The sequence below is a fragment of the Aspergillus aculeatus genome (genome assembly GCF_001890905.1).
Source record: "Aspergillus aculeatus ATCC 16872 unplaced genomic scaffold ASPACscaffold_13, whole genome shotgun sequence".
Lineage (NCBI taxonomy): Eukaryota > Fungi > Ascomycota > Eurotiomycetes > Eurotiales > Aspergillaceae > Aspergillus > Aspergillus aculeatus.
Genome location: NW_017962988.1, coordinates 1,201,804 through 1,224,683, shown reverse-complemented (window position 1 = coordinate 1,224,683; position 22,880 = coordinate 1,201,804). Strand labels below are relative to the sequence as shown.

General features: G+C 54.1%; 9 protein-coding genes across 9 annotated transcripts; 5 read left to right on the top strand and 4 right to left on the bottom strand.

Moving 5' to 3' along the window:
* Positions 1-208: 208 nt before the first annotated feature.
* On the bottom strand, positions 209-1,422 carry ASPACDRAFT_45893 (uncharacterized protein; the record flags this gene model as incomplete). Its single annotated transcript, XM_020201699.1, has 1 exon — positions 209-1,422. A coding segment is annotated over one exon (1,214 nt), but the record flags the coding sequence as incomplete, so codon positions are not given.
* Positions 1,423-1,961: 539 nt separating this feature from the next.
* Positions 1,962-5,443, top strand: ASPACDRAFT_45892 (LysM peptidoglycan-binding domain-containing protein; the record flags this gene model as incomplete). Its single annotated transcript, XM_020201698.1, has 7 exons — positions 1,962-3,059; positions 3,109-3,564; positions 4,642-4,678; positions 4,739-4,908; positions 4,962-5,085; positions 5,161-5,282; positions 5,342-5,443. The coding sequence occupies 7 exons, from the start codon at positions 1,962-1,964 to the stop codon at positions 5,441-5,443; spliced, it is 2,109 nt and encodes a 702-aa protein (XP_020054129.1).
* A 1,499-nt stretch (positions 5,444-6,942) lies between these two features.
* Positions 6,943-8,355, top strand: ASPACDRAFT_1890321 (uncharacterized protein). Its single transcript, XM_020198576.1, has one exon. The coding sequence runs from the start codon at positions 7,144-7,146 to the stop codon at positions 8,326-8,328; it is 1,185 nt and encodes a 394-aa protein (XP_020054128.1). The 5' UTR covers positions 6,943-7,143; the 3' UTR covers positions 8,329-8,355.
* A 590-nt stretch (positions 8,356-8,945) lies between these two features.
* ASPACDRAFT_45890 (uncharacterized protein) lies at positions 8,946-10,693 on the bottom strand (the record flags this gene model as incomplete). Its single annotated transcript, XM_020201697.1, has 5 exons — positions 8,946-9,046; positions 9,096-9,382; positions 9,436-9,782; positions 9,833-10,503; positions 10,555-10,693. The coding sequence occupies 5 exons, from the start codon at positions 10,691-10,693 to the stop codon at positions 8,946-8,948; spliced, it is 1,545 nt and encodes a 514-aa protein (XP_020054127.1).
* A 439-nt stretch (positions 10,694-11,132) lies between these two features.
* Positions 11,133-12,912, top strand: ASPACDRAFT_32386 (arylsulfatase; the record flags this gene model as incomplete). The annotated part of the gene is made up of 3 exons (XM_020199877.1): positions 11,133-11,488; positions 11,571-12,507; positions 12,604-12,912. 3 exons carry the CDS (start codon positions 11,133-11,135, stop codon positions 12,910-12,912), a joined length of 1,602 nt encoding a protein of 533 aa, XP_020054126.1.
* A 702-nt stretch (positions 12,913-13,614) lies between these two features.
* Positions 13,615-15,416, top strand: ASPACDRAFT_123747 (fungal specific transcription factor domain-containing protein). The gene is made up of 2 exons (XM_020196673.1): positions 13,615-13,650; positions 13,709-15,416. The coding sequence occupies exon 2, from the start codon at positions 13,821-13,823 to the stop codon at positions 15,141-15,143; it is 1,323 nt and encodes a 440-aa protein (XP_020054125.1). The 5' UTR covers positions 13,615-13,650; positions 13,709-13,820; the 3' UTR covers positions 15,144-15,416.
* Positions 15,407-17,161, bottom strand: ASPACDRAFT_32580 (alpha-glucosidase; the record flags this gene model as incomplete). The annotated part of the gene is made up of 1 exon (XM_020199889.1): positions 15,407-17,161. One exon carries the CDS (start codon positions 17,159-17,161, stop codon positions 15,407-15,409), a length of 1,755 nt encoding a protein of 584 aa, XP_020054124.1.
* A 1,811-nt stretch (positions 17,162-18,972) lies between these two features.
* ASPACDRAFT_1882320 (UbiX family flavin prenyltransferase) lies at positions 18,973-19,767 on the bottom strand (the record flags this gene model as incomplete). The annotated part of the gene is made up of 1 exon (XM_020198284.1): positions 18,973-19,767. The coding sequence occupies exon 1, from the start codon at positions 19,585-19,587 to the stop codon at positions 18,973-18,975; it is 615 nt and encodes a 204-aa protein (XP_020054123.1). The 5' UTR covers positions 19,588-19,767.
* A 394-nt stretch (positions 19,768-20,161) lies between these two features.
* Positions 20,162-22,736, top strand: ASPACDRAFT_45885 (UbiD family decarboxylase; the record flags this gene model as incomplete). Its single annotated transcript, XM_020201696.1, has 3 exons — positions 20,162-21,646; positions 22,199-22,369; positions 22,521-22,736. The coding sequence occupies 3 exons, from the start codon at positions 20,162-20,164 to the stop codon at positions 22,734-22,736; spliced, it is 1,872 nt and encodes a 623-aa protein (XP_020054122.1).
* Between the last annotated feature and the right edge of the window lie 144 nt (positions 22,737-22,880).

The window sequence follows — 22,880 nt, the reverse complement described above, 5'->3', positions numbered from 1 at the left end:
ATTATAATACTAATTAAAATTAATTTTTTAATAAATACTAAAAATATAAAGCAAGCTTACCGAATATTAAAAAATATTTATAACTAAACTAATTTTTTATTTTTTAATTTTAAATATATAATAATAGTAAAGACAGATATCTCAGACTATAATATAAAAAAATACTTTTTTAAATAAATAAAATAAAAAACTATATTTATACCCTGACATCGACTCTGCTACCGCCCTGACACGGTCAAAACAACCGTGGGCTTCCGCTGGATGTCCATTCTTTTTCGCCTCCTTGCCGCTATAGAGGTCCTCATAAATTTCCGAGTCGGCCAATTGTGACTCCAGGAAGAGATCGGTCATCTGTGTAGCATCTTGTTGGTAGAGAGCTTGTTCGACGGACGGCTCTGGATTGGAATCGACAAGGTCCTCTCCTGCCTGTAAGCCATTGACCAGTTCCTGAAATATGTCAAGGCCTGACGACAGGCCTGCCGGGCCTGCCGACTCATGCGTCTTTCGGATGTTCGTGATGTATGCCCGCACGCGCTCGATGAGGTGCGGTACAGCTCTCTTTGTAGCAAGACCCAGCATCTCGATTGAAATCCATCGGGCGAGCCGGGAAACTTCCGCCACCAGCCCTGGCTCTCGCTTCTGGACCTCGAGGCACTCGTCCAGAGCCCGCTCCAATGTCCTGGTGCAGCTGGGGAAATCACGCACCATTTGATAGACCTTCAGCTGATCAATTATGGAATGCACCCGTGACAATGAGGCCTGCAGAGCTTGGAAAAGAGTTTCTGCAAGCCTGAAACAAGCCAAGGCGCGTTCATAGTCGCCGACATGGTTGATCCATCGCCACCCGATGCGGGCGAAGAAGAGGCCAACTCCCAGGGTAAACCCAAAGCCTCCTTCTCGACGACCCCAGGTCCCAAGTGACGCGCCAAGTTGCTGGGTTTGCTCGCTCTGGTCGCCTTGTCCAATGGCGCAGAGAGCCAACTGCGCGCGGCCCAGCTGCACGGCCATCATGTCGCCGAGCTCAGACGAGATCGCAACGGCGCGCTCAATGTCCGTCTTCGCCGCCGCAAAGCTCGACTCGAAGACAATGCGTCGCATACCCTCAAGGACCTCGAGGTAGCCGAGCCGCATCTTCACCGCGGCGATCCCTCTCCGCGCATTTGCTGCCGCAAACCGCGTCAGTGCCGCATCATACCGAGCCTTGGCCTCGCCAATGCTCTCCGTGTCAACGTCCCATTCGGCCTCATCAGCCTGCCAATGCAGACAAGTATCGTACGTTGATTCCGCCAGGAGTGAATTCCAAACGCCAGGTGAAGACAGCGGGGCGGCGAGAAAATCACCCCGCGTGAGTTCGACATCGGCCAAGCCGATCGAATCATCGACTTCGCGAGCAAGTTGCTCGGCTATCGCGAGATCCTGCATTGCTTCTTCCCGTCCATGGATTCGTAATGCAATCCGAGCTCGGACGAGTCGCATGTGGCCGAGGATCCTCGGATCTGGACGCCAGATTGCCAGGGTGTCGTAGTCCGTATCAATGTCTGACAGCAAAGTATCCTGCGCGGTACGAAACGTAGAATCAGCCCCTGGATTGGCTCGTGGAAAGGAGGTGAGGTCGTAAGGGAGCCCTGCTTTACACAGAAGAGATTTGATTCACAGTCTGCGGTGTAGACTGAGAATATTGCTTTGCGATATGGAACCATCCTCGGGAAGGTCGTCGAGGAAGCGAGCGTTATTGATCGCAAGCCCGATACACGGTTTGAGGGGTCCTTTGAATGATGTAGAAACCATTGCCCGTGTTCTCGAGAGACAAAGCTTTCAGATAATGCGATGCTGCGGCCCCGACGCCACGCGTGACGGGATCCTGACGGCATGGCGCAACTTGATCGACACAAGCACGACTGGCGATGCGGTGACCATCTACTACTCCGGCCATGGTGGCCTTGTGAAGAGCTCCGAACCAGATGCAGATAAACATCGGCCGCTGCAATTCATCCTACCCTTTGAACTTCAGGGGTATCTTGGAGATTGAGTTGTCGCATCTGCTACGGGAGACCACCGAGAAAACCGAAAATGTCACTATCATCCTAGACTGCTGTCATGCCGGGCGGATGGCTCGTGATCCCAGACATGGCAGACGAGCAAATCCCAAGAGGATCGCCGACGTGCAGTATCACGACCTCCGGCAACATCGAACACAGCTCCGGCAGAGTGGCCACCTTGCACGCGAATTGGATCCCTTGGGGAACCCCAACGCTGTGCGTGTCATGGCGGCGGCTGCCACCGAAACAGCCTGGGAGTGTGAAGGTCCCGAAGGCGAGTGGACCGGCGCGCTGACGGATGCCTTAGCGTCTGCGATCGACGAAGCCGGTCAACGGCAGGTATCTTGGAGATCGACCCTGTTACGTGTGAATGAGCTCGTACATGTCCAGTTCCCGCAGCAGCACCCCGTCGCCGAAGGACCGGACACCCGCCTCTTGTTCGCGACTCAGACGGTCGCGTCCAGCGCCGTGCTCTTGAAGATGCAAGGCAATGATCCAGTGCTCCAGAGCGGTTACGTTTCAGGCGTTCGTAAAGGAGATGTTTATGTTCTCATGCCCGCCGGCCACGAGGTTCCCGACGCTCGATTCAGAATCGGGGAAGCGACTGTCACTGCCGTGAATGGTTTCAAAGCCAAGGTAACAGTGGAGCTTGATTCCCCAGGCGAGGCGACGCATGCGGGACCCTCACGAGTGACTGAAGTCGCCGCCTCCAGCAGCAACAGTATTCCTGCGGGCGAAGTCACATCTACGACCACTCCAACCAACCCCTGCACAGAAGAAGATGTGACCAACAAGCCGAATTCCTCCGATTCTACATATCCTGAGTCCCCAGGAGCAATACCTAGATGGGTACTGATGTGCTACCAGCAGCATGGTGACAACGGACACAAATATGCACACGTGAGAGTCAGTAGGGGCGATCGCGATAGGCAATTGTTTCAGAAGTTGAAGTCGGAATACAGCAGCAGGCGTGACATCCGTCGATCCTTTCGACCCGTTGACCTTGTCCATTTCACTCAGGTAACCTCCAAAATCCGCGATATATCTTTCCGTCCTGACAAGTTCCTAGTTCAAGCCCGACTCAGGCGACTATATAGCGGCGAGGGAAGACAATGTATGGCCAGAGAACGGCATTCCTGACTGGGAAATTCCAGATTCAGAATCACCGGCTGCTGCCAGGCTCAGAAGGATTGCCACAGATAGCAAGTACCTTGCCCATCGCTTCAATCTTTCCCACGAAAATGAGGGATGCATGAAATGGATAAAGCTCAAATACGCGCTGATCAAAGGCATCGCAAGCGCCTTTCCGCGCGTACACGATGCTGAAGCAGCATCCACTCCCATCGGCGAGAAGAGTGTGATTGAGACCATACCGATGAGGTTGAGGAAGGAGATTCAATATTCTCCGACAGGCAATCCACCCAGCTGGGGGTTCATTGTCGAGGAAGACGTCGACACATCTGTCTGGAAGAGAGCTGTCAAGAAGAATCTTATTGTGGGCCTGTTTTCATTTGTCGTGCTGAGAGTATTGTTTGGCCACAATCTCGTTCTTTGGCTTGGCCCTGCGATGGTTCTCATTCACTCGATTTTCACGATTATTACTTGTTCTCTGTAGTAACCGAGACCGGATCGGCAGCCAGGCCTTATGAGATTTGTCTTCTAGTTTGCGTTTTCGACACCTCTCAATCGTATCAGCCGAAGTCTAAATTAGCAATGACGGTAGTTGCATCCTTGAGAAAACCCAAAGGTACAACATCTTTTTCTGATCATATGACTTCAAGAAGGCTCCTAATCAGAATTAAAAGTCATTATTTAAGCAAGTATTTACATGGTTTGATATGTATTCGGCATGAATTTTTCGGTTCATGGGTGGCTAAATGCAGGTGGGAAGGGCCTTTTGAACAATAGAAATAGATAGTTATGCTATCTCCGGTCTATACTTATCTCTACTAGACCGACCATGTTGAAGGGGTTTCTGGTTCAGCAAAATCCCGTATAGTATCCATACACTGGCATTCGCCCAGAATAAACATGGATCGGACTCCGTATGACTTCCTCTGCCAGCTAAATCATCACGAGAAGTGGACTCTCCATGACGTTCTGTCATTGCTGAGAGGATCAGAATTAGTGGGTATGGGTCATGAAGTACGAAAACGAGGGGCTTCCGCCCTCGGCAAGCGATGAGTTGAGGCGTGCTTGAGAGGAAACAAAAGCGAAGCTTTAATTCTAGGCTGGGGCCAGAAGAAAAATTATGATCAGCAGAGCCAGGGGTGTTCAAAGTCTGTATTATTAATATTACCAAGCTGTGTAACACAAAATACCTAAACAATACAAGACGATGACACCTGCGACTTTATAGTAATAACTCCGGCGATTTCAGCGGTGACTGTGTACTATACTAACCCTAACATTCTGAACTACTCTAAAACTCAGATCAGTGCTTCCCTCTGTCTCTCCTCAACTTATATAGGTTTATATTCAGTATAGTCATATAATAACTACTATAGTATCATAGTAGGCAACTTCATCAAGACTACAGATCTAATCAATTGGAACCCTCAACTGAATACTGACTACTCCAATCTGTATTCCACGGATCTAGAGTGGGGTTTTGGTGCTGTGCGCTTCACCACCCGGCAGTACATACACAGTCATGCACTTAACCCAAGCTCATCATCTGATGCTCCCACCCCCTATAGTACCCCCCGTGGGGGCGACGGTGGCTCCGAATACTACCCTGAACTGTGGTACCTGGTTTGTCTATACGGCCAGAACGAACTACAATTGTTCCACCATTTGTCTGGAAAACCATATTGCCATTCCCCCGTTCACGGAGGCCGACCCCTCGCTGAATTACAGCAGCTATAACGTGGATCTGCTTGTTGGCGATGCATATGGCGTGGATCCCTGGATGGCTGGTAGTATAGCAGCTCAACCGCTATCAACAGCACTGCTGCCAACTCATCCGTCATCGCTGCCACCAGCCCCAGCTTCCCTACTCAGGCTGATATTCCCGCTAACTGCGACGCCTGGTATGAAGCTCAAGGTAAGTCTTGTCGTATAAACCTCTTCTACTACCTCCCTATGGACTGGAGACTGAACATTCCGGCTCCCCACCAAGCAGATGACACCTGCGACACCATTGCAGAAAGTTTTGGCATCACGACCGCTGAGTTTCTGGCCTGGAATCCGGCCCTTTACTCCGACTGCTCATCTGGCATCCGGCTCGAGGAGGACTACTGTGTCGGACTCAAATCGAGCCTTGCGGCACGACTATCAAGGTAGTTCCTACCGCTGCGCAGAACAAATCCACATCATCCTTATCAACGCCATCTACCACTACCTCGGCCGTCACAGTCCCTGCCCCGACACAAGCCGGTATCCCAGCGAACTGCAATGGATAATACGTGGTTTAATATACATACTCTTGTTCTTCACCCACAACATTCTAGTTTCTCTCTTTTCCTCCCCCTCTCTCTGTCTTCTATTCTAGGCCCCAACGTAGCACACATAGAACTAAATGGATTTTGATTCTTTCAGCGGGTGATCTTTGAGCCACAATCGAAGTTGCCTACGGCATTATTCTCGCCCGGTTTCTTGAGTGAAACCAGCAGTCTCGTCGGATTGTTCGACTGGATTCTGGGCAGAGTAGGGCCGTATTGCGTGTCTATCTCTCTTGAAGTGTATTCTGGTTGGCGTCTGTTATCGGGGCCTTTGTCTGGAATTTCTTTCCCCGTATATTTATGATACTCCGGGTTGGGGTGAAGCTTAAATGCTGGGTAAAACGAAATGCTTCCCTTCGGATTAGACGGTCTGCTGTTAATACTACAGTACCTACACCCACTTTCCTTCTCTCTTACAAGTATTAGCACTTTCCCTTTTCGCGACCTTCTTCCTCGATGCTTTGATATGGCCGATGAACTTTGTGTTTCTTACATAGTTGCATATAGCTAGGAAGCCCTCTTGAGGCGGTATAAGATCGGGATCAAACTGATTGATTTCTCGCACTCCTCACCACGGAGTTTCTGGATATCACTCAAGGCCAACTTGAGCCCGCGAAGGCTTTCCTCTAGCGACCTCTGCTCTGCTTTTGGTAGGGCCTGAAGCCTAGCATCAAGCGATCTCGCCTTTCCGGCTGCGACCCCCCATCTATCAATCCAGAGACTAAAATCCGACGTCCTGACCACCGCCCAACTCTCGCGCATGAGATGTTTTTGCTCGATACAACGAGAGAACTCAACCCTGATCGCGGTGACCAGGTCTTGAAAACACATGTTACCGGAGGCCATGATGGGGCTGCTACGGATCAGGTGGATCTTTCAGGAAGGATCAAGGGAGGAATACAGACGGTTATGGTGTACAGACAAGGGTGAGTCGATGTCCTATGCCAAGGGTAGGCTAAGGAGAAACCAAGTAGAGCATTGCGCGCTTCTTATGTGTTTTTGTGGTAGGTAGGAAATGATTGAACCGATGAACGAGATATCTTTGATGGTCATTGTGGACAGTTTAACAATTGACTTATTTCCTTGTGTAACATACATATTCTAAAAGGTCTGTGATTAGCAACTAATTGTCAAAATACCTTGCTTTCAATTCTCGCTAACAATCAAACCGGTGAAGAAACAATGGGCTTGTCCTGCTGCCATAATGCCATCGTTCACGAGCTCTTGGGCGTTGCAGACTAACAAAGACTGGTCGGGTTGCCGTGTACTTTCCAACAAAGCCCAGGATCTATGCTTTGCAGAGGTATTGTCGCAAGAGGGCTCTGGACGTCCCTACCTCTTGATACCATAATGCTCTGCGTACTTGCCTGTGACGATTGTCTGTTATATCGGCTTTCTCTAACAAGAAATCAAAGACTTAACTATGTCCTCGAGCTAAGACGATTCTTTTCCCTCTCTCAGCAAAGACAAGACAAAGAGAACGCGTTGTGAATACACCACCAGACATAGTGGGCTCATCTGCTAGGGATTTCCTCGAGGACAGATTGATGTATAAATAAGTGGGGTTTGCTCCTCGTGAAAACGATTCATCTACCATCCCCCATCCTCAAATTCCCTCCCCAGCCTTCGACATCCACCAACCATCTTTCGACCATCCAGCCATGGCTTCTAAGAACACCAACGCACAATCTGGAGGCGGCCTTGCCCCACTATCCGACGCCAAATCCCAGCGCGGGTTCCAAGCGGCGCGTGAATTCGTGCGCGCGTGTGCAGGCCGCGACCCCCTGGATGAGGCGGTCTACGCATATTGTCGTATTTGGGAGACGCGCCGTCCGGATCTTGAGATGATAGCCAGTCTTGTGTATCACGACCACAAAGAAATCGCTCGACCTTTCAATGAGGAGCGCAGCGGGTTTGTGTCTCGCGCGATTTACCTCCCAGATTGTGGGTTGGCTCGCTTGCTTCTAGAAGCCGGCATACCTATGCCGTCCTCATCTGATCCACTGAGTAAAATGTTCGAGCGGCAGCCGTTGGCAAAGCAAGAGGAATTTGCGGCGCTGCTGCTCTCCTACGGGGCGAAGTGCAAGCACCCGGACACCTCCTCCTTCCGACCCTTGTGTCTCCTGGGCAACGAACGATTGGTTCGGCAAGCCTTGACGGACAATCCGGACTTCTTGCTGCGCGCCTCCTCATTCGAACCGGGGGCGTCTGTGGAACAGCTCGAGCCGCTCCGATACTATGCGCGCGATTCAACGGTTCCGACTCCGGCGGCGCTGCATAATTCCCACCGCCTGCAGCGGATCATGGACTGCGTGCCGGCTCCGCTGGGGATCATTAATGCGTTCTTGGATCTGAATCCCCCCTTGGATTGGGGCCTGTCGTTTGTCACGACCCTGGCGGCGGGGAAGCCTGAGGTAGCTTTGGCGATGGTCGCGAGGGAGGAGCAGTTCTTTTCGCGGCACGGCCACCTCGCGGACCAGCTGAAAGCGGCCGCCGACTTTGGCTACCCTAGCGTCATTCGGGCCATTTTCAATTGGAATGACCATGCGAAGTATAAAGAGGGATTGCTAGAGATGTGGATGGATAAGGCACAGCTTGCCGATTGGAAGCGTGATCGCCTGTATCAGCCCGCGGGGCTTCGGGTATCTGGTGTTCTATCACCGCTCCAGGATCGCTCTTATCGCTTGGTTCTGCAGAGTAGTGATACTTCTTCTCCTTCTGGCGCACTGAGTAAGCCACTTGTGTTTTATTTGGATCACCATCGTACCTCCGTAACGGCAATGGGAGACCACGAGCTCTGGGACGCGGTATATGGCAAGGTAGACTGTTACAAACAAGGGCGATAATAGCAGACTAAAGTCGCTTGTGCAGGTCTCTCTAGTCGACTTGGCGGGAAGAATTTCTATGTTAGCGCACCGAGCTCCAGTGAGGGTAGAATAGTGTTTTTTTCTTTCTTTTTTTTTCTTTTTTGTTTCTCGAAGAAAAAAATGTGAGTGATGATGGTGAACAAAGGATTACTGCGTACCATTGTGGAGCAACTCATGATTTTAATCAAGAAGTCAGGTGAATGATGCTTGTATTGTAGCACTCGCCTCCACCCTCATTTCCGAGATGTATTCACATGATAAGTTAGAGAGTAATTATCGATCTTCAGGTGAGAAAGACCGGTAGAGCGGCCACCTGAGTACCACGTGACCGTTCGCTTCACCGCTATGGTCGGCAGAACGCCCGCTGGTACTATGTAGGTTTGGGCGGTGGCAGAAACAATCCCGTAACTTATCGGTCGCGTACTCTATAGCAATGATTTGAAACGTTCTTCAAAACACAACAAATCTACCCCTCTTGTCAATTTCAGTCAGATACGTGTTGGAGCACCATTTTCTGCTGTCTGGACTCCTCTCTATGTCATTGAAACGTCAAATTTAAAATGCTTATCATGAAAATCAACGTTTGGTGTCGAAAACTAGACGTAGCGACCGGTGACTCCAACATCGTCTTTCTCCAACTCTCTCTCCGACTCCAAATCTGCCACCTTTTCGCTATCGCTCGCATCGGCTTTCCAGGCTACAGTTCGGTTAGTCACACTCTGCAGCCCTAAGAGCAAATGACTCACTGGCAAATTTTCGTGTCGGAATGCGGCGTCGCCACATCTCTTCCAGCTCCTCCAATGAATGACCCTTCAACTCGGGCAGGAAGAAGTACCCCAAGATCACCCCGACCGCTGAAAGGCCGCCATAGATAAAGCCAACCTTAGACTGCAGGTCCGCATACGGCGCGTTCAGCAGATACGGCAGGGAATACGAGACAGCAAAATCGCACACAACGCGGATGGTCCACGCCACGAACGAAGTCTGATCGCGAAGGCGCAGGTGTGGGGTCTCGGCTCCTACGATGACGGCGCTATCGCACGAGTCAGTGTGGTGTTTGGGAAGAGAGGCACGGAGATACTGTACATTGAACCAAAGGACATGATGTAGAACAGGCCGTACATCATAAGCACACCGCAGACACCTCGCTTCTTGTCGTCGGTGATCGTCCCGGTGCCCAAGCCACCGCAGGCGAACAGCAATGCAGTTGTCATGACCCCTCCGATCAGGTAGATCGGCCGACGGCCGGTGGTGTCTACGAGGGAGAAGGTGATTAGGGGGCCGATACAGGTCAGTGCACGGGAGATCATGGCGAAGGCAAATGGATTCATGACATGCAGCGACTTCACGAAGAGAGTGCCGTATTGGCTCACGAAGCTCTGCCCGGTCACTTGATTGAAGATGGCAGTCATGACTGCAATCATGGTGCGCCTCTGTGTGTTCTGTCAGTAGGTATGTGTCTCAAGGTGTTGACCTGTCTCACCAGATTGGTTCCCTGAAGCAACTCCAGCCAGGTGCCCTTCGTCTCGGCGTCTACCTCGATCGATGCTTGCAGCACCGCCACCTCATGACCCACGTCCACTTCCTGATCCTTGTATAAGTCCTGAAGCTGCTTAGTGGCGGCCTCGACCTTGTTCTTCCGTACCAGCCAGCGAGGACTCTCTGGGACAAACCACGAACAAAGTAGAATGAAGCACGGGAACGTCCACATCACGCCGATTGGGATCTTCCACGAGGCATTGCCCTCCATCTTGGCCGTTTCATAGGTAATAATTGAACAAATGAACGAGCCGAAGATATGAGCAAACACATACACCACCACCGTAGCTCCGCGGATGGCGGCGGGACTGATTTCCGCCAGAAACATGGGTACCAGCCAGCTCTCCCATCCAATGAAGCACTGCACTACCATTCGACCGGCCAAGATCTGCCCAAAGGATGTGGCAGTATAGCTGATCGCAATTCCCATAATGCATAAGAATTGCATGCTGATAAAACAGAGCCGGCGGCCGAAGTACTCGCCCACAAACCAGCCCAGCCCGGTCCCAAAGGCTTTCGCGGGCGAACCAAGCGAGTTGAGATAGGCGAGATGCTTTGTGGTATAGCCGTATTCGCCTGTTGCAGAGTTGTACGATCCGAACTGCTTTTCAAAGGCTAATTGAGGTTAGCTGGCAAATTGCCGATATCAGGCTCAAGCTCCCCTACCGTCCATGGTTTGAATGGTTGAGTATACCGAATCGTCAAACCCATAACTAAAAACACTCAAGCCAATGAGCATATATGCTACCAGCATGTTCCTGGTCACCAGACCGGACCTGAGCTTGAAGCTCCCAAAGGCTGACATCGTGTGGTTGAGGAGAGGTCAATCCCAGCTCACAGTGATCTGGCATATACTCATCAGGATGATTCCTATCGCGGGTCATCCATCTTTAATAGCTTTGAGGATATATTCGTCACCGTGAGCCGCGATGTTGCGATAGTTGTCCCAGATTTCGTGGGAGGAAGATGTTCACGGTTGATGGCCGCCCATGAAGCCAAGATGCAACTAAAAAAAACACTAAGCGACCGAGAGCCGTAGCGCGACCGACAGCCGTGGTTCTGCGACCGCTTATTGGGATGCAGATGAAGCCATCGTTTTAAGTGATGGCAACATCGCCACTAAACCCCCGCCCCTCCCGCACGATCCCAGTGGAGATGAGATGCTAGTGACGGTCATCATACATAACAGTCCGCGCCTGCACTGATAGCGTGCGATAAGCCAGATGCTTCCGACTTCAACCATCATGCCATCTACAAAGCGCCCGAATTTTCTGATCATTGTTGCTGATGACCTCGGGTTTAGCGACACCTCCCCATTCGGAGGGGAGATTCACACGCCCAACCTCCATCAGCTGGCGCAGGAAGGTCTGCGGATGACCGACTTTCACACCGCAGCGTCATGCTCGCCAACTCGCGCGATGCTTCTCTCAGGCACCGACGCTCACATCGCCGGACTCGGGGTCATGGCTGAGCGACGGAACCGGTTTCCTCATATCTTCGATGGGAAGACAGGCTACGAGGGCTACCTGAATTACAAGGTGGCCGCATTGCCTGAGATATTGCAGGATAACGGATACTTTACATGCATGTCCGGGAAATGGTGCGTATGCGACCGTGTGACCGAGATTCAGTAATGTGGAGGTTAAATTCTGACCCGTAAACCGATGGCGATACAATCGCAGGCATCTTGGTCTCACTAAGGATGTGGCGCCTTGCTCTCGAGGTTTCACCAAAGTCTTTGCCACCTTGCCTGGCGCAGGCAATCACTTCAACCACGAACCGCAACTCTACGACACAACAGAGAAACCGCGGGTCATCTTCAGGGACAAGGAGGGACTGTGGATGCGCGACGATACGTTCATTAACGGCGCAACGGATTTACCCGAAGACTTTTATTCCTCAAACACCTTCACTGATAATCTCTTGTCGATCCTGGGAAATCGGACAGAGATGCAGAGAGAGCAGCCGTTCTTCTCTTATCTCGCCTTCACAGCGCCGCATTGGCCGTTGCAGGCGCCGCAAGACACAATCCGGAAGTACAAGGGCTGGTACGACGACGGGCCACTTGCTCTGCGAAGGCGTCGATTGAAGAGCCTGATTAAAAAAGATCTGGTACCAGAGGGGGTCGATCCGGCTCCAATCATCACGCTGGGGACTACCCCCTGGGACGAACTCACTGACGCAGAGCGGCGGATGTCAAGTCGGACGATGGAGATTTACGCCGCCATGGTCGATGTCATGGATGAAAACATTGGGCGGGTGCGGCAGTACCTAGAGTCGACCGGGGAGTGGGACGAGACCTTCCTGGTTTTCATGTCCGACAATGGGGCCGAGGGACAGCTGCTGGAGGCTATTCCGGTCATGGCCGGGAAGACAGTGGGGGATGTGATTGAAAAGTACTATGATAACTCTTTGGAGAACCTGGGCAACCACGATTCATTTGTATGGTATGGACCGCAGTGGGCGTCGGCGGCCACAGCACCGTGCAGAGCCACTAAGTCTTTCACCACAGAGGGTGGCATTCGCTGCCCGTGCATCGTGCGGTATCCGTCGATGATGAATATGAAGCCGGGGGCTATCACGGACACGTTTACCACAGTTATGGATGTGCTTCCGACCGTGCTGGATCTTGCGGGATTGCACCACCCAGGGACAAATTTCCGGGGAAGAGAGGTAGCCCTCCCAAGAGGACATTCCTGGCGCCCGCTCTTGGAGTCAGATGATGGGAGGGTTGATCTGTACGACTCCGACGTCGTGGGATGGGAACAGCTGGGCATAGCCGCTGTCCGTGTCGGCCACTGGAAAGCCGTCTTTCTCCCTCCACCACGCGGAGAGGGCAAGTGGGAGCTGTACGATCTGTCCACTGATCTGGGTGAAGTGCACGATCTGGCGGACAGCCATCCGGAAAAACTGGGGGAGATGATTGCCCATTATGAAGCGTACTTTCAGGATTCTGGGATGTTTGACGCGTATTCTTTGTTCCAGGAAGAACTAAAGAAAAACGGCTCCAAGAGGAATTGGTGATGTTCGGTGGACATCATCTAAGGGTGAAATACGAGTAGAATGCACGCCTAGTATCTGTCGATCGGATAACGATCCCTTCCAGCGTTTGGCCTCTGTTCCTATCAGATGTCTCCACATTCTCCACATTAACTATAGTCTACTCCGTACAAGTACAGTACATGCCGCACTGACGCCTTTTTGGCTCTCGGTTGCGCCATCGCCTCCACCAATCCGCAAAAGAACCCCAAGTACTCCGCATCTGAGGTGGATTGGTGCTCTTGAGAGCACCTACGAGGCGCGATGTGACTGACTCTCTTTCCATACTCATGGCGACCTCTTTGAATCGACCGCGCTCGGATCCGTGCTTCCAGTGTCGGTCACGTAAGGTAGGCAGCCCACGTGGATATCGTTGATAATGTCGTCATTTCCAAGCTAAGTCTGTATCTAGGTTCGATGTGATCGCAAATTCGACATCTGTAGCAACTGCGAGCGGTTGAAATATACATGTTCTTTCCAGAGATCAGCATCGCGTTCAGAAAACTCCCAGCGAAGGAATGAGGATGAGCCCGACCGTCGTCGAGCGGCACGAGCATGCCTACGATGTCGCGCGCAAAAGTCTCGTTGCTCTGGAGAAATGCCCCAATGTGACAATTGTCAAAGGCGACATCGTGACTGCCATTACCCGGGGTCAAAGCGAGCTGGCATCTTTTTGAGGAAGGGCACCGACCATGCTTCGAGCGCTGAGAGTCACGAGACATGGTACGTATGTCAGTCTATTATTGATTTGCGTCACTGGCTCATTCTTATTTGACTTCAGTACGTCTCCGCTTCAAAGCCAGCAAGAGTTGATCAAGTTTCTCGACCTCTACTTTCAGTACCTGTATCCCCTCCCAGGGTACAGCTTCCTACATGAGTCCTCAATCCGACGAATGTACTCGGAAAAGAGACTGGAGGAAAGCCTCGTGCTTGCGATCTGCGCCATTGTCAATCTGCGCTGTCCGTTCTCAGGGCGAGTCTCCTACGATAGCGCTTTTTGGATTGCACGGGCTGAAAGTCGCATCCTCAACCAGCTCGAGAGGCCATCGATCTTTCACTTGCAAGCTCTGTTTCTCATCATTCACTATCACGCCGAAGTAGGTGGTTTCGGGCGAGCGTTCATGCTGGCATCGCTCGCTAGTCGCCAAGTAACTGCTTTGCGTCTCAACCACGAAAGTCCCCATCTTGGCTTCGTGGCTCAAGAGACCCGCCGCAGAGCTGCGTGGACGATGGCTCTACTTGATGGGTACTTCTCGGTCGGTCTTCCGGGCTACAGTACTATCGATTATGGGGAGATCTACCAGCAGTTCCCTTGCCGCGAAGAAATGTTCGGCTCGCCAATACCGGAGTGCATGATCCGTCGTCCGTCTGGCCTCCCGACCGATCAATCCCCGACCTTGCACGGTACGCTCGAACTCATTTTGCGTCTGTCCAAAGTCCGTCGCGATATCATTCGCTTGACTCGCCAACTCGCCCTCGTGGAACAGCCCGTCGTTGATCTCGATGCCATTGCTCGAGGCTTTCAGACAAGCCTGTTGCAGATCGGCGCCCAAATCACCGCATCTTTTGGGACCCCTTCTCCAAGCCATGATAATCTCCAGTCCCAAACCCAGCTACCATCGCGGTGGCTGGGACGGGTCCTCGAAATCCGAGTCGCATGGCATCAAGCACATTGTGATCTGGCCCGAATATTCCTTGCCGGCCATCCCAGCGCTGCGTCTCTGGCGATTCTCGATTCCTTGAGCTCCAGCCCGTTTGTCCTTCAAGCCCGGGACAAATGCCACCAGCACAGCGCGTGCATTATTGACTTCATCTTGCACAATGAGGCTCTCATTCCTCCAACTTTCTTCTCTGTGGATATCGCCCGGTGTGTTTACCACGCGGCGCGTCTGTGTCTCCATCTGGCTGGGGATTCAGGGCAGAGAGGCTCAGAGGACTCATTGTCCTCGTCGCCGGGCACGGCGCTAGAGCAGGCATCCTTGGCTGGGGCCTTCTTACAGCGGAACTTTGGGCGGGCGGCGCATGCGAAGGGGATGATCTCGGATCTCAAGGTGTGGATCGAAGCGTGCAGTAGCCCCCAGTCTAAAGAGGCGCGAGAACCGAATCCGGATCGGCTGACTGGGTCGGATGGGTTTGAGCGCCATCATCAGCTAGCGGTGCATAGTCTCCTCCATCAGGCGGAGTTTGTGGATGATAGCTATCTGTATGATGGGTAGTTACAGCACTACAGTGCGATAGGATGAACATGGAATTGGTTCAGACTGAATGCAGTTGGCCAAGACTAAGACTAGCCTTGAGTAAGAAAAACGATGGCGGACGGTTCAGTAGCCTTCACTCTCGGGTGTACGACGAAATCAAGCTACTGAATGTCTAATCTCTGTGGTAGGAAATCTGGAACAGTAACCGCTGTCAATCTACGCCTGCTAAACCAGTCTCTCCAAACACTCAAAACGAGACGATATGGCCCATAAAAAGCCGACTAAACCTCCACTAAATAAATCCTGCCCTCATACGGCTGCAAAACATCCTCCCTCTCCTCCTTATAGTTCTTGACTAGCGTCTTCCTCGCTTTCCCATGAAACTGACCCTCCAACGCCACCGACTGCACCTCCCCGGTGAAATTCAATGCCACCACCAACTTTTGGCTCCGGCCCATCTTCTCAAAGACGAACACCGCCTCATTCTGCGGGTCTGTATCCCGAAACACGCCCCGCGCAAACACCTCTGGATGCTGCTTCCGGACGCGCACCAACGCCCGCCAGAAATTCAGCACCGACCCGTCCTCCAACGCCTGGCGCTTCACATTCACCGTGGGATAGTTGTCATGCACGCGCATCCACGGCGTGGCGCGGGGGTCCGTGAACCCGGCGTGCGGCAACGCATTCCACTGTATGGGCAGGCGCGCATGGTCTCGGGCCAGGTAATCCAGGGCCGCGCGGGCCCTGCGGAGGGCGCCGGGATCGTCATCATCACCCTCGCCCGCGGTCTCCCGCACGTAGCGGTAGTAGTTGAGGCTGTCGACGTCCTTGTACTCGGCCACGTCCCAGGCGGGCGGGGCGTTGACCATGCCGATCTCCTGGCCCTGGTACAGGAACAGGGTCCCGGAGAGGCTGGCGACCAGCATGGCGAGCATCTTGGCGCTTTCCGCCCAGTATCGATCCGCATCCCCCCACCGCGAGACGCTGCGCGCCTGGTCGTGGTTCTCGAGGAAGGCGGTGCTCCACCCGTCCGAGCTGCCGTCCATGAGCCTCTGCGTGGCGCCCACGCGCGCGCGCAGGTCGCTCAGCGTCCACGTGCGCGGCACCGTGTCGAACCGCTGGTCCGTGCCCATGTTGCTGTCCACCACGTCGAACTGGAACACCATGCTGAGCTGGTGCGCGGCCGCGCCGACGTACTGCAGGACGTCCGGGAGGTGCGGGGTGTTGGGCAGCTCGCCGACGGTGATGGCGTCGCCGGCCGGTCTGTGTCTCCGCAGGATGGCCGTCATCTCCGCCAGGAACTCGGGCATGCGCGGCCCGTTGCAGAAGAGGTCCGCCGCCGGCTGATAGCGATTGGCCGGGTCGCGCACCGGCGCGTCCGGGAAGTCCGCCGGCTTGCTGTACATGTTCACCGTGTCCACCCGGAACCCGTCGATGCCCCTCTGCAGCCAGAATTCCATGGCCGACGTGTACAGCGCCTGCCGCGTGGCCGCGTTCTCCCAGTTGAGGTCGGGCTGTTGCTCCGCGAACAGGTGCAGGTAGTATTCCTCGGTGGTGGGGTCGAAGGTCCACGCGCTGCCGCCGAAGAAGCTGCGCCAGTTGTTCGGGGGGCTGCGGGCGCCGTTGGCCGGGTCGTAGCGCGGCGGCCGCCAGATGTACCAGTCGCGTTTGGGGTCGGTGCGCGAGGAGCGTGAGGCCTGAAACCAGGCGTGCTCGTGCGAGGTGTGATTGATGACGAGATCCAGCAGGATGCGGAGCCCCCGCGCGTGGCACCCCGCGATCAGGGCCTCGACGTCCGCCACCGTGCCGTAGGGCGCGTACACGGCCTCGTAGTCGCGGATGTCGTAGCCCATGTCGTACTGCGGGCTGTCGTACATCGGACACACCCAGATGGCGTCCACCCCCAGCGACTGGATATAGTCCAGCTGGCTGAGGATGCCGGGGAGGTCGCCGATGCCATCACCGTTGGAGTCCTGGAAGCTGGCCGGGTAGATTTGGTAGATGGTGGCGTTTTTCCACCAGGGTGTGGGCGACATGTTTTCTCTGGGAAATTTCTGGGAAAAAGGAGTAGTGGGAGAGAGTTGGGGGATGAGTGAAATAAAAGGCACTAATGGTAGCTGACAGACGCAAGCAGCAGCAGCAGTAGCTCTCTTATCTATGCACTGTGCATCTGCATGGCTGATACAACACATCACTTTACAATCGATTGGCCTGCAATGTGGCCGAGATGGCATTTCCCCGCTCGCTCCACTTAGGGCTATTTCATTGGCAAGGTTGATGTCGGGCCGAGACGCGCTTAACACGGCTGCTGCTGTCTTCGCAACGGTTGGACCCCCTTTCCCCTTTCCTCTCCACGAGCCAGACCGGCCCAGCCAAGACCTACACAGTTGGTGGCATCAGCCCATTTCTTTGGGTCTGAATTGCTCAATGTCGTTGCGACGTCGTGGGGATTGGATGAGGTTATTGAGGTTTCCTCGGATTTGCCCTAGCCCACTGAACAAGAGAATCCGGGCAGACTGGATTTAATGTCGTTGATCAAATAAAGACGTGGAACAACCGTGCGGTTCATCACAGTTGTAATCGAGAATAATGCAGCTTTAATTCCTACTGCATCCTTCTCATCTATCACGACCTCGTCTCACCAACCCCATCCACAAAGATGACCACCACCACCTCACCCCCCGACGTAACCAACGCGGCCATCACTCGCGGCGGCTCTTGGGGGGGGGTTTCTCAGTTGGGCCTTTGGGAGCTTGTCTGAGCCTACGTGGGAAGGTTGCGGAGTTGGGGGTCTTGTTTGAACGGGCGGAGGATGGCGAGGGGTGGAGAGGGTTTAGGATGTTTTTGAAATAGGGGTAGACGGTGTCGGATAAGCGAGTGAATTTGTGTTGGTATTAATATTAGATTTGTACATGAATCTCTCCATCATCGTATGTGAATCTTGGATATACATGGGAAGCATTCATCTCGATGCGCTGAGAGAAGCATGTATTTTCATCTCTGCGATCCCTGGCGATGATTGGATTGGATCAAGCCACAGTTAGGGTCTGCTCGAGGACCACGCTAGAGTTGTTTATGTTTAGCGAGCCCTGGTGGGCGAAGTCATGCAGGTACGCTTACCGGGCAGCGCAGCCTTTTGCCTTCCTGTGTGTCTCGGACAGTATCCCTCATCCCGACTACAAATCTCTCTCCTCCCAGTGCACAAGACTATAAGCCTACTGGCTTAAGCCTTGAGCAATGCATAGCATACTATAAACAAGTAACTCCATCCCCTTGATCCCCGGATGCGTCTCCCGCAGCGCCTCAAACTTCAACGTCAGCAGCTCCAGCCGTAGGTTCTGCAAACCGGAAACCAGTACACAAACTCCTTCAAAGACAGGATAGCATCCACCCGTCACACGGTTTCCACGCTCGCCGCGTCTGACCTCATTTACAACAGCAAAGTAAGTGATAACTCATATTGTATTGGTATCTAAGTTCAACCTATAGCGCCCTGAGATGATAAATAATGAAAGGCGCCCCCAATAAAATACCTCAACCGTAGTAAAATGTGGTTGAGTAGTTCTCTCGTCTCCTGCTGTAAGAACAAATGGGGTCCTCAATTCCACCCTCTGAGATATTCCAGCACGAGTTATGATTGGAGAGTGTGAGTGAATACCAACTACCATTATGTATATCTATTCCTCAAAACAGAAAAACAACACCTTCTATAAACAACAGAAGCAACTTGAAGAGTCTCCAGTAGAAAACAACCACGAGCAACACAATACTTCAGTCCCGCAACCAAAAGCAACCAATCCTCTATATAACACAACCCACAACCCACACACCCAACCCCAATTCCCAATCAATCCCTCACAAACCCCTCCCACCTCGGCAACCCCTCCACCTCCAACCCGAACAGATCCAACACCCGCCCAACAATATGCTCGACGACGTCCGCCAACCCGGCCGGGCGCGTGTAGAACGCCGGCACCGGCGGGAACACGATCGCCCCGTGGCGCGTCACGCCCAACATATTCTCGAGGTGCACGCTGCTCAGCGGACACTCGCGGGTGACCAGCACGAGGCGGTGGCGCTCCTTGAGCATGACGTCGGCGGCGCGGGCGATCAGGTCCTCGCCGTACCCGACGTTGATGGCGGCGAGGGTCTTCATGCTGCAGGGGACGACGATCATGCCGTCGACGCGGAAGGAGCCGCTGGCGATGGGCGCGGCCAGGTCGTGGTTGCTGTAGGCGAAGTCGGCGAGCGCGCGCACGTTGGCCACCGTGTAGTCCGTCTCGTACTTCAGGGTGTTCTCGGCCCATTTGCTGAGGATCAGGTGCGTTTCGACGTTGAGGGCCCGCAGGGCCAGGAGGGCGTGGATGCCCAGGATGGTGCCGGTCGCGCCGGTGAGGGCGATGATGATGCGTTTGCGGCGGGTTGCTAAGGTGGTTGTGGGTGGGATGGTGGATGTGGACATTTTGGTGTGTGAGGGGTGAGGCAGACGATGATGACAGGCTTTGGGTTGGGAGGCTTAGAACGTGGACGAGGAATGTCTGGAGCGACTCGGCAGTTTGCCGGGTTTATGTACTGATCACCTCAGTATTCAGAGGTGGTCTTCCTTCTCCTGAACGTGATGCAATCGACGTTTCCATTACTCAAGGCCAGCAGTGGTCTCGGGAGTCGGCAGCAGATTGCGGGGTTAAGGAGGGGCACACCTTAACTCGATCCAGTAGTTTCGCAGCAACTGGTGCTATATTAAACATATTAATCCCTCTTGGCGCGTATAGCTTGACTTCAGCACACGATTTAACAATTGAGATTGGTCGAATTAGGGCTGATGAGTCAGCGGAGAGCGGGGCTCGGGCCGCTCGGCCTTACCCCGCTATCCCCGGCTGGGAGATATGTTCCGTCCGCTGCCATGGCCTGAGGTATCTACTCCAGACACCTCACGCCGACTTAGCCCTATAAAAGGGACACAAATCTTTCATATCCAACTCTCTCACAGCACTCATCTAACTCACCTTCTCATAGACTCGCCTACATCCTCCAAAATGGCCGAAACAACCCCCCAAGAATCCACCCAACCCGCCTGCGCCAGCTTCCGGCGCTTCATCCAAGACCTCCAAGCCGAGAACGACCTGGTCGCCATCGACGAAGAAGTCGACCCGGACCTGGAGCTGGCAGCCATCACACGTAAGGTCTATGAGACCGAAGACAAAGCGCCGCTGTTCAACAGCCTCAAGGGCCGCCACCCGAACGGCCTCTTCCGCGTGCTGGGCGCCCCCGTCGGCGCCAGCAAGCAGCCGGGCAAGCGGTTCATCCGCATCGCCAAGTCGCTGGGACTCCCGTCTACCGCCACCGGACAGGAGATCATCCACAAGTTCCGGGCCGCCAAGCACCTGCCTCAGATCCCGCCGACGGAGGTCGCCACGGGCCCCGCCAAGGAGTTCAAGCTGTTGGGCGATGAGATCGACCTCACCGCCCTGCCCATCCCCACGCTGCACGCCGACGACGGCGGCAAGTTCCTGCAGACGTTCGGGATGTACATCGTGCAGAGCCCCGACGGGGCGTGGGTGAACTGGTCGATCACGCGCAGCATGCTGCATGGGAAGCGCACGCTGGTGGGGCCGATGATCCCGCGGCAGGACATCGGGGTGATCCGGCAGATGTGGGCCGAGCTGGGCAAGGACTGCCCCTTCGCGCTGTGCTTCGGGGTGCCGCCCGCGGCGATCATGGTGAGCGGGATGCCGCTGCCGAAGGGGGTCAACGAGAGCGAGTACATCGGGGCGTTGATCGGCGGGCCCGTCGAGGTGACCCGGGCCGAAACGAACCACATCCTGGTGCCGGCGAACGCGGAGATCGTCTTCGAGGGAGTCATCTCGCGCACCGAGACCGCGCCCGAGGGTCCCATGGCCGAGTACCCGGGCTTGATCTTCCCGGGGGAGCAGAAGGAGTGTCCGCTGCACCGGATCGACGCCATCACCTACCGCCGCGACCCGATCCTGCCCATCTGCGTGACGGGCCGCGCGCCCGAGGAGAGCGAGACGGTCTGGGGGCTGACGCAGGCGGCCGAGGTGCTGACCCTCTGCCAGCAGGCCGGCCTGCCCATCACGATGGTCTGGAACCCGTTCGAGTCGCACTGCCTCTGGTTCGTGCTGCAGGTCGACCGCGCGCAGCTGCGCGCCCGCCGCACCACCATGGAGGCCTTCAGCCGCGAGGTCGGCCACACCGTCTTCGCCTCCAAGCCCGGCTACTACATCCCCATCGTCTACCTCGTCGGCGACGACATCGACCCCACCAACCTGCGCGACGTCATCTGGGCCAACGCCACCCGCTGCCAGCCCCGCGACAACGAGTACTTCTTCGACCAGTACCCCAACATCGGGCTGATCCCGTACGTGTCGCATGGGGCCAAGACCGGGGCGAATCATGTGAAGGTCGTGCGCTGCTGCATGTTCGCCAGTGAGTTCTCCGAGGTGCCCACGTATAAGGAGGCCTCTTACCGGGGGAACTATCCTCGGGAAATTCAGGATAAGGTGGATGCCAAGTGGTCGACTTATGGGTTTTAGTGGTGCGAAGTGGTGCGGCTGGCATCGTGTTCTGGTTCTCGCGAGTAGATTGAGGAATTGGTTTGGATCTATACAGATTGTGTACTTTAGCTGAACAGCACTCATACATGCTTTACATACAACACACATACTCCCCCCTCATATCAACCTGCTCATTTCTTATTTGCACAGAAGAGGCAAAGAAAGAAGAAGAAAAGAAGAAAATACAAGGTTAGAAAAGGAAGGAAATGAAGGAAAGGGTATATGAGAAATAGAAATGGCGCAAGTGACCTATGCAAGCCCGTAAGGACCCCGACGGGATATACAACGCTGTATCCTGGTCCTATCCGAGGTAAATGTAGCGAAATGCCAGTGAATTATGCATGGAAGACGTGGCAAGAGACACACCCGGCTTGATCAGCCTCCGACCATTTCCCCAAAGCTCCCAAATAGTACATAACACAATTTACGTCTCACAAACCATCCAACCAAAGTTGTATCATCTACCTCCGCCCGAATCTCATAAAGAAATAAAACCAGTCTCTCCGCCAGCAAAACCCCACCATCTACAGCAACAACGTTCCGACGCCCACGCCAGACCACCCCCGACGACCTCTCCCTGCGCCTGAGCAAGATCCTCAACCGATCATCGTGATTCCCTGGAGCCCACTCGCGATGTGGTATCTGGGCGTTCCCTCGGAGTTGGGGTACGTAAGCCCATCCCCACCATCCCCCGTCGTTACAACAATATAAACACCAATCCATCCGAACCCCCCACTGCTCTCATTTCTGGCAATCTGTGATTAGGCCCCCATGATCGTAGTCCAAGACGCCGACTACCCCACCGCGCAATCCCACCTAGCGAAGGCCGGATTTCAACGCAGCGTGCCCCCACCGCAACCCCCACCCCGCCATCATAGCGTGCCATTCCAACCCCCGGGAGATGCTGGCCGAGATCAACGCCGGCTACCACCGCGTGGATCGCTCGTGCGCCGTGTTCGGTTTTCTGGGCGACGATCCCAACAAAAAGGACATGCAGCTGTATCTGTTTCCCAACTCGTTCGCGCATGTTTTTTGATTGTTGGCACTGGCAAAATGCTCCCCGAAATGAGTCAGGTGCAACGGTAACAGCAGCAGCAGCAGCAGCAGCACAGCGATACGAGAGCTACGGTAATCTGCACTGCGCGCTGGAGCGAGCCCTGGTGGAGAGATTTGTCCGGGC